The sequence below is a fragment of the Manduca sexta genome, unplaced genomic scaffold, assembly GCF_014839805.1.
Source record: "Manduca sexta isolate Smith_Timp_Sample1 unplaced genomic scaffold, JHU_Msex_v1.0 HiC_scaffold_845, whole genome shotgun sequence".
Lineage (NCBI taxonomy): Eukaryota > Metazoa > Arthropoda > Insecta > Lepidoptera > Sphingidae > Manduca > Manduca sexta.
Window position 1 is genome coordinate 1 of NW_023595678.1, and position 9,459 is coordinate 9,459.

Genomic DNA, 9,459 nt, shown 5'->3' on the forward strand with positions numbered 1-9,459 from the left:
TACCTAATAGCAAAGACTAGAAGTTAATATTGTCTAAACGTCTATGACATTATCAGTGAAACGAATGTCTTTGAACTCTCAACAGATAGTTTAAGTAATTTTAATTTAAGTGGGTAAGTGTAAATGTAGCTTAGTATGGTTAATTATGTTATAATGGTTCTCACTTGTGGTTACGTCCATGCAAAAGTCTTCGCAGAATAAAATATCACTTGTAGTTTTTTGAGATAAACATACATTTTGCTAATCCAACTCTTAAACTATATGGTGCCAAATTTTATTTAAATCCTTTCAGCGGTTTAATATTCTATGCTTATAAATATTGTACACATCACACCTATTATAATTTCAGTTAAATTTAGGTCCCTATGTATATAGAACTGCACAAAATCGTCAAATATGCACATATTGTACTCATTTTGTAATTACACATAAGAAAGGGCAACTAATTAACCAAATAATGGATCTATATTAGAGGTATTCATCCAAACGCGAAAGTTGTCACGAAATCGCCGCAAATATTCCATAAATTGGCAATAGGCCAGTGTAAAAAGTAGGTTATGGTTTCTGTCCCTCTTTGATTTAAGTAGTAAGCTAAACTTATTTACATAACGTGGCCACAATCGATACCGTTAAACGCGACGTGTTGCACGAATAAAATGTAAGCCATATACATGATACATGTTTAAACAGCTATGATACGCATACAAAAGTCAAGATAACTCGATATTTAGTACAGCACTTTTCAAAACTACGTTGTAGTCTATGAGTATATTTATTTTGATCTATTGCGTCAGTGACCTTATACCTTATAACAATTTCCTTCGCTTTGTTGCACAATTCACGGAATGTTCAACGGTAATTTTGCTATGGATTTTGCTATACGAAATTTAGTTTTACAAACAAAATAATGGAACTTGAATTTTATGTATATATTTTTTAGTTTTTATGATTTATGTGTTAAGGGGCTTTTCACAAACTGCAAGTAAATTTTAATTGTCAGTTATCGTATTAAAGAGCTTATGTATCTAAAGTACTTATTCCATTACAATTTATTTTGGAGCATAGATGACAGTGTGACTTTTGTATTTGGTCGGCTTCTAGTAGAACACACAAGTAGAGTCCTAACATGGGACTGAACCAGTGTTTTTTTCATATTCTTTATAAAACTAAAAACGAAACGAGCATGCAGTTCGCTTGAGTAAGCATCATCTGCCCGTAAACTGCAGTACCCGAACTTTGAATCTTACAAAGAACAAAGGACAGCATGACGGTGCACACATTTTATATATAGACTTATAACTACAGGAGAAATGTACTTCAAATAAGAAAAAAAATGCTTCTGAAAAGTTTATTAATGTAAATTAATTTTATTTCAAATCACTTCATATTGTTATACAACCGCATACAGTTTTTACCCTCTCTCTCAAAAGAAATTAGTTACATAATATATAGGTATAAACAATGTTATTAACAACTTCCAGGTGGGTGACCAGCTAGTGAGCGTGAATGGCTTCCGCGTGGACGATGCCGTACATGCAGAGCTGGCGCATTACCTAGCTTCCCAGTCTAGACTGAAGATTAAAGTTAGACGTAAGTAAAATAATGCTTAACAATAAAAAATGTATTCGCCTAGTAAAAATTCACACCAACATTTTAAAAGCTCTAGAGGAAATATGCTACATAAATATAAATTATTTTTTTCTGATTGCGAATTATTTATGAAACTGATGTTACCAAAATGCGCTCAGCGTTACATGAATGCGTTTAAATGTATGTACAAAAATTATTTATGCCATGGTGAGTAATTAATCGAAAATGAATCAAGCACATAAACCTTTGATTAGATTGAGATGAACTTGGTCTTAGATAGATCATGACCTGCATTGAAATATAGGTTAATTAGTAACCGCAAAAATGCATGGCTCCGTACTTTTGTTTTGGATAAAGAAATTTACGCTCATGAACTCGATAAAATATTTAAAATGTATAAAATGCCAAACTCACATGATTTGTTAAAGCTTTATCGTGGTAATATAACAATATTATTATGACGATCGTTACGATTCACAGCGTAATTTAAGCTGAAATGTGTGACTAATCGGTGCGTTTCTCACACTTTATTCGCATGTTAAATTACACTCGGGTGACGGGTTTATTCACAATATTTGCGCTTACAAGAAGTATGCCCACGGGTATAAGTTAATACTAATATCCATAAATTGATCTTGGTATGTACTACAAATAGAGGTTTACATACAAAGCCCTCAAGTTTCACAAGTATCAAAATGTAGCAATATTCTATCTGATCACCAAGAACTTGAATGGTTACATAACGCAATTCATAATTTATGTTAACTCGTAACTGTCGCTTTCGATCATGTGCCAATGAATAAAATCACTTTAATTAATTCCACATCAAAAGTTATGTCACCTTGATCATAGGAAGATATAAACATTAAGTTATTTGTGCATATATTATAAGCAATATTTATATGTTATACGGACAGGTGAAAGGCTAATTGACTTAAGCGTAATTTTTTTTATAAGCTTCATACATATTTAAAATCAGAACATTTTTCTATGTTTTTCTAAAGTAGTAAATTTTTTTCGAAATAAGATAAAGTTTTGTCCACATACCAAGGTTTTTTATTCAAAGTGGGTGATAGCATTTCTCATTTAAATAATATACCATATAAAATATGTAATAATATACCTACATATTTTATAATAAAAAAACGAGACAACGCCTTTTAAAAAAAATAAACGGTAAAAGATAGGATTAATGAGAATTATGAAATTTTGTACGTCCTATTTCCGTGGTTTGTAACATTTTTCTAATTGTTTTATTTTCTGTAAAACAGACGCAAGAAAAAGGTTATTTTTATTAATCGTTTATCGAACAGTATACTTTCATCTTTAACTTTTGCACCCCCTAAGAATCGATTCTAAAACCTACGCGTTCTGTGTTTCTCTGAAATTCACTTCATATTTCACTGCCTCGATTTTAGCATCCATAGCAGCAACAAATTTTACCATATTTTCTCTTAAAGGTATACTAAAATATTGAATAGGTATTTACAACATTTCCGCCAAATTCGTTAAAATGACGAACTAACAACTTACGCATTTAAAAACATATTGCAGATTTCAACACTATCTATAATATATTTTATATATCTAGATATATATTTTATATATCTAGATATATATTTATATATCTAGATATATATTTTATATATCTAGATATATATTTATATATCTATTATTTTATATAAGTATCTATTATATTTTTTGTAATACATACATAAGTATTTCATTATTACTTTTTCGCTGTGTGTTTAATTTAAGCGATGAATTGATTCAAGGGCTTGGCAGTATAAAATTTACGTGTGCTGCCATGTTTATAGTACCCAACTAGGCATTAGGTAACCAAATTCTAGTCAATGAAAATTTTAATTATGCAATACGAACATTTTAAAAACTATAACAGATACGCTACCGCGTGAAGGTGATTTGTATACTCTGTTCTAACTTCACTCCTAGAAATTGGCGAATCCTAACGATCGGTCGCTAAATGCAAATCTCAAAAACGAAATATAATTATTATGTCGAGCGATTTGTATTTCTATCTATTTTGAATTCCTATAGCAATAGCATTGATGGCACCAAATGCAACAATAGCTTTTCTTGACATCGGGTTTTAGAGTAACAGTCATAAATTACTCTACCACCTTCATAGAGCCAGGGCATTACTGTTGTAAACGATATGACCAGCGTGTCCCTATCACTACTACTAGACGTTGTATATTACTATATAGTATTATTACTACTAGTTTTACACGCATTAGAAAACGTAACATTCTCCAAATTGGCCCGATTGAGCAATATCCTCAAAAAATTATCATTCAGTGGAAAGCGACCAATTAATGTGATGTGATGTGACGAATACCTGTATTATTTATGTAAATATTGAAAAACGGCCATCTATTACCTACCAGTGATTCTGATAAAATCTATATGCGTATGTTAATCCATAATCATAATACTATTTTCAAAGATGGCATTAGTTTTAAGTATCAACAATACATACATCACGCTTTCATTCCCACTTTTCATCACATCCATCCATCGTGATCAGACATCCACTTTTTGCCAGGTGTATTTCGTCCCATAATACACGCTAGGCGGCTATTTCAGACTCCGAGCCGATACTGAGCAGTAAAACCCAATATCAATTTTCCCGACACGGGATTTGAACCCCAGGAGCACAGAGCGGCGTTGTACCACACAGACAATACAACTACGCCTCTGAAGCAGTCTTGAGTACCTCGTAATTATGAGTAATTAGATCAAACTTAGATAATTATTCAAAATTAATTTAGTTTTGTGTTAGAATTTATTTTACTATAATTTTCATGTGGGTGCGCAAGATACAAATTGAAAACAACGACGCTGTGGTATTATTATATTGTTTTATTTACTTTACAATTTGTTTACAGATGTGGGAATGCTTCCTATGAAAGAGTGAGTATATCAACGATAAACATTATAAAATATTATCGTAATTCAAAATTAGATAAAATAATTTTTTTTTTTTCGTTGTAGAAAAGTCCACGAGGTGCTTTCATGGCAATTCGTATCGGAGCGTGGATCTCTGGGCTCAGAAGTATCGTCGTCTCCTACGCTCTGTCATGAGACTGAACGTTTGTCCGATTTACGACTATCCGTCCTGGTGCCGCCAAGAGCTAAATTAGGCTGCGGGTACGTTCATTTATCATGCAATTACGGATGACACACTTACATGTATAAACTTCTTATATTGTTTACGATTCCCTGTTCAATTTTTTTAATTTATTACTGTAACTCAAGGACGAAAGATTACGCTAAAAGTTGCATTTATATTATTGTCGCCATGGTGGTTTTGAGCTAACACTCATGTTGATAACAATCCTACATAGTCGATATTAACGGAGAAAGATAATAACGATGACGTTTACGTTTATATATTTACTTACATTATCTCGTTTGGTTCATTATCACTGGATGTACAGCATGCGAGTATTCGCCGCAAACGGATTAACTTGCAATGAAATTCAATGGTTGGTGTTAACAAGCGTAGTTGCAGGATTTTGCATACGAGTATTATAGGAATTGTTGTATCTTTAGAGATTTTTTTTATTTTACACATTTATTACACAATAATGTAAAAGACGGGCTTGATGCCGAAGGCATTCCCTACCAGTCAATCTTTGGGTCATGCAGAAATTAAACAGTATAAGTGGCATAAATGATAATCCTGTACTGATGTAATAACATTTTCTACAAGACATTTGTACTACCAACGTTAAATTTTTAACGAAAAGAAAGTGGCGCTCCCGTGGCATGTTTACTATATGAAAATTTTCACAATCTTCGAATTTATAAGCTTTTAACCACGAGTTTTTAATTACTATGAAACGCTAAATCGTTAGATTATTATTCTAAGGTTTTGCGGAGATGTACTAAACCGAAAAAATTACCTCACCCTCCATAATTATTATTTGTAGCTGATACCATTCCGATAAACTACGCTGTAGCGCTGAACATGCGCAAAGCGTGTTACCCAATATCTCCGTGTATCTTTATAACCCGAAGTTTCCTTGTATATTACATAGAATTAATTTATTTCAGTAAGTAATTAGGTTTTAAAATCACTTGGTTTCTGCGTATTACACCTAACAACATTTGAACAATTAGACAAACAAACGAAAAACATAAAATGTGATTTTTACGGTCTGTTATGTAACTTATTCATCGCGTCTTACAGGATCTTTACCACAAATATTTACTGCCTAGATTATGGTAGTTAATATAATAAGCGCCAACGTCCGTACGTAGGACATCTTTACACTTTAAGTTTCGAAAATCTCGGGCACATTCAATCGAGTATGTTTAAACAAAGCAATTAAGACTATCAGAAAACAAAGACAGCAGGAGTTTGTAATAATGTAAGGTTTATCATTTGACTCACTAATTCCTGATAACGCAGTCGTAGTGTATGGACTCAATAAGTAATGACCACACTCTACGTGTTTTTTTTATACGGGATCAGCAAAGTGACCTTACTTCACCTGATGGTAATAACAGTATGGTCCAGATAGAATATTGATTAAAGAAAGATAGTTATAATTTGCCAATTGACACAATTATGCCAGTCTATTTAAAATCGGATATACACAGGCTAATTCTAGTACGCGTCATAATTACGTGAGCTGCTACGGCTGGTTTTACACCTTTATTCCAGGCTTGAGGCTCCCTTGCCATCCCTTATCATAAAGAGTTAAAATCCCTCACGTCACTACAAACCGCGTAGATAAAGATTTCTAGAAAAACAGTCTTTAATGTTTATAATATCATTGTTTTTAATATTTTAGGGCATTAAATAACGATTCCAACTATGTCCTCTTAAGAAACCATTATAAATCACTTAGGTTGTTTTTTCCCTAAAAATATTTATAACAAACTGGGTACCTACGCACCTCTAAACCGAGTTTAAGTGCGCATAATAAAATTAATGTGCGTGTATATTAAGAAATACAATATTATTTAAGTTTGAAATTATGATTTTTTGATAATTTTGTATGTTTAATTAACAAATAAATATATATTCTTGTTACAGAATCTGCAAAGGCCCAGAATGGAAACCTGGCATATTTGTTCAATTCGTCCGAGATGGCGGTATAGCTAAAGATGCCGGACTTAGGCCGGGTGACCAAATTTTGTCCTGTAATGGAATAGATTTTTCCAACGTGGCTTTTAATGAGGTAGGCGAACGTTTTCTAAATCTCCTTCTAGTCCATTGAAATGTTACATTTTTTAGGCCTTACCTTGCGTTTTTTAGAGGACGCAATTTTATTTTTTTGAAGTGTAGGGGGGGTCAGTGTAAAGCTAAAACCAAGTTTGTGGGGTCGCCACCCTTGTCCCACGGCCGCCATCTTGAAAAGAGGGGTTGAAATGGTTTTACGATGTATCTCTTAAACTATTTATGTGACAAAAAATGTAAAACATTTTTGTTGCAAATTAAATTCTCTACAACTTTGGTCTAGTAACTTTTGTCGTAGAACTATAAATAAAAAAGTTATAAATATTATCAGCTATTCTTACAATAGGAGAGGTTAGAAATAATAATAATAATAGTAGGCAGATGTTCTTTTGTTCCCTAATGGTCCCTTGGGTATTTGGGTATTAATGAGAGTACAAAAAAAGTATTATGAACCTTATAAACACACGTTCTGATGACGTTGCAATGGACATTGCTTAACATTGAATTTCTTAACATTTTCGCTTATAACTTTTTATTTATAGTTCTACGACAAAAGTTACTAGACCAAAGTTATAGAGAATTTAATTTGCAACAAAAATGTTTTTACATTTTTTGTCAGATAAATAGTTTAAGAGATACATCGTAAAACCATTTCAACCCCTATTTTCAAGATGGCGGCCGTGGGACAAGGGTGGCAACCCACAAACTTGGTTTTAGCTTTAGACTGACCCCCCCCCACACTTCAAAAAAATAAAATTGCGTCCTCTAAAAAACGCAACCCAAAATGTAACTTTTCAATGGACTATTCAGTGAACATAGTTTTATATTGTCTATACTCTATATCGACCTATCTATTACAAGTCAAACACTTTATTCCTACCTAAATATCTAATCGCTTATTATCTATATATGATAATTCAACATCAATGAAATTTTTAATGGTTTTCCCCCGACTAGTCCATAGAAAAAAGACGATAGGTTTATATTTTATAGGTTTTAGTTACATAGTCCTAGATAAGAGGTGTCTATTGATCTTCTTTAACCTATTATTGCCTAGGCTATATCTGCTATGAAGGCTAGTGGACGTCTAGAACTGGTGGTGCGTGAAGGTGCAGGCACTGAGCTTGTGTCACCCGAGAGCTCGGGGTACAACAGCTCGGCCTCATCCGCAGCCGGGGAGAGTCCGGCGCCGGCCGCGCCTCACGTGCCTCTCGCGCCACCTGCAGCGCTGCGCCGCCGACTTGCAAGTGTTGCTGAAGAAGCTGCTGATCGGGCTGACTGGTTAGCTATAGCAATTAATTAAATAAAATATTACAGACAATAAGTATCTTAAATAATAATATTTTATCGCGTTGCTTTAGGTAAACCATTGTAAGCTTATTTAGTACTGCCTGCAACGTTAAAACTTTAGCTTGATAAATATAATAATAATACGAATAAATAAGTATTATAAACAATAGTACATATTCGAATTCCATCAGATGTCTACGTAATTGAAATCTTTAACCTCGATCTAGGCTCCAGTTATGATCAAATGTTGTTTTTGATGTTGAATCACAGAATCACGTAAAATAAAAGTTAAATTTGTTATCAAGATCTAGTATGATCATTTCAATTTTATATATTTATTAAACTGTACTGAACAGTCAATGGTACTGTGCAATTGTACACGTAGTTATTTCTAGTTGTAGGTATCTATTATTGACTGAAGCCCAGCTAGTGACGAGTCGTTCTCTTTTTTACCAATCAAGGCTACAATTTATCCACAACAAATAAAAATCTACGGTCGATAGTCGACTGTTTCAAAATTCATAAGTTTTATTACAGGTTGACTTTGAACAGACTTAAACGACGCACGTGGGACAGTTTAGACTTTGATTGGAAGAATAGTGACATACACAACTTCGACGCTCCTTCAGATATAGAACCTGATTATGACAGCCCCAGTATACCAAACAACCCACACACATTCGAAAATAAAACTAATTCGAGAAATAATAAAGAATACGTCACGAGTCCATCGAACAAAACCATCATTAATTTAACAGAAGACGGCGCCACTATACAATGTAGCTACAACAATCAATCGCCTAGAAAAAATACGTATTCTACAAACAATACCAATAGGAACAACGACAAAAAGACAATAGTAGTAGAAGTACATCACACGAGTACAGCCATATGTGGAAAATCGAGTTGCAATAATTACAATATGCTGCCCATGAAGAATGACTTAAACTCCGATTCTACAAGTGTCTCTAGTTCAAATACATTATCAAGTGCCATTGCTGAAGAAATACATCGAAGGAAGCAGGTAAGGATGCGCTTTAATTTATCTTAATGATAATGATGTCTTCCTAGACGATTTTGGCCACGGCAACTATAATAAAAATGACTGAGAATCCAATAGTCGTGCTTCTGTCCTTTGGTGGTCTCTTACGTGACTTATATAGCTAATTTTATTTATAAAAGTATGAGCGCAATTTGGGCGCGACAATATCCTGCCGAAGTAATTATAATTAATGGCCACAGATGGACGGACCTTCACTTGCTCTCTTTTCTTATTAATTTCCATCTGTAGTTGTATGTGACGTTGTATAAGTTATGATTGTAACATCATACCAACTTAGTATACATATTTTAGTTTCATTCACGTA

General features: G+C 33.3%; 1 protein-coding gene across 1 annotated transcript; it reads left to right on the forward strand.

Annotated features, from left to right (window-relative positions):
• Nucleotides 1-1,481: 1,481 nt before the first annotated feature.
• On the forward strand, nt 1,482-9,116 carry LOC115443513 (protein scribble homolog; the record flags this gene model as incomplete). Its single annotated transcript, XM_037447281.1, has 6 exons — nt 1,482-1,590; nt 4,500-4,524; nt 4,606-4,761; nt 6,659-6,803; nt 7,860-8,083; nt 8,630-9,116. Coding segments are annotated over 6 exons (1,146 nt in total), but the record flags the coding sequence as incomplete, so codon positions are not given.
• Nucleotides 9,117-9,459: the final 343 nt, after the last annotated feature.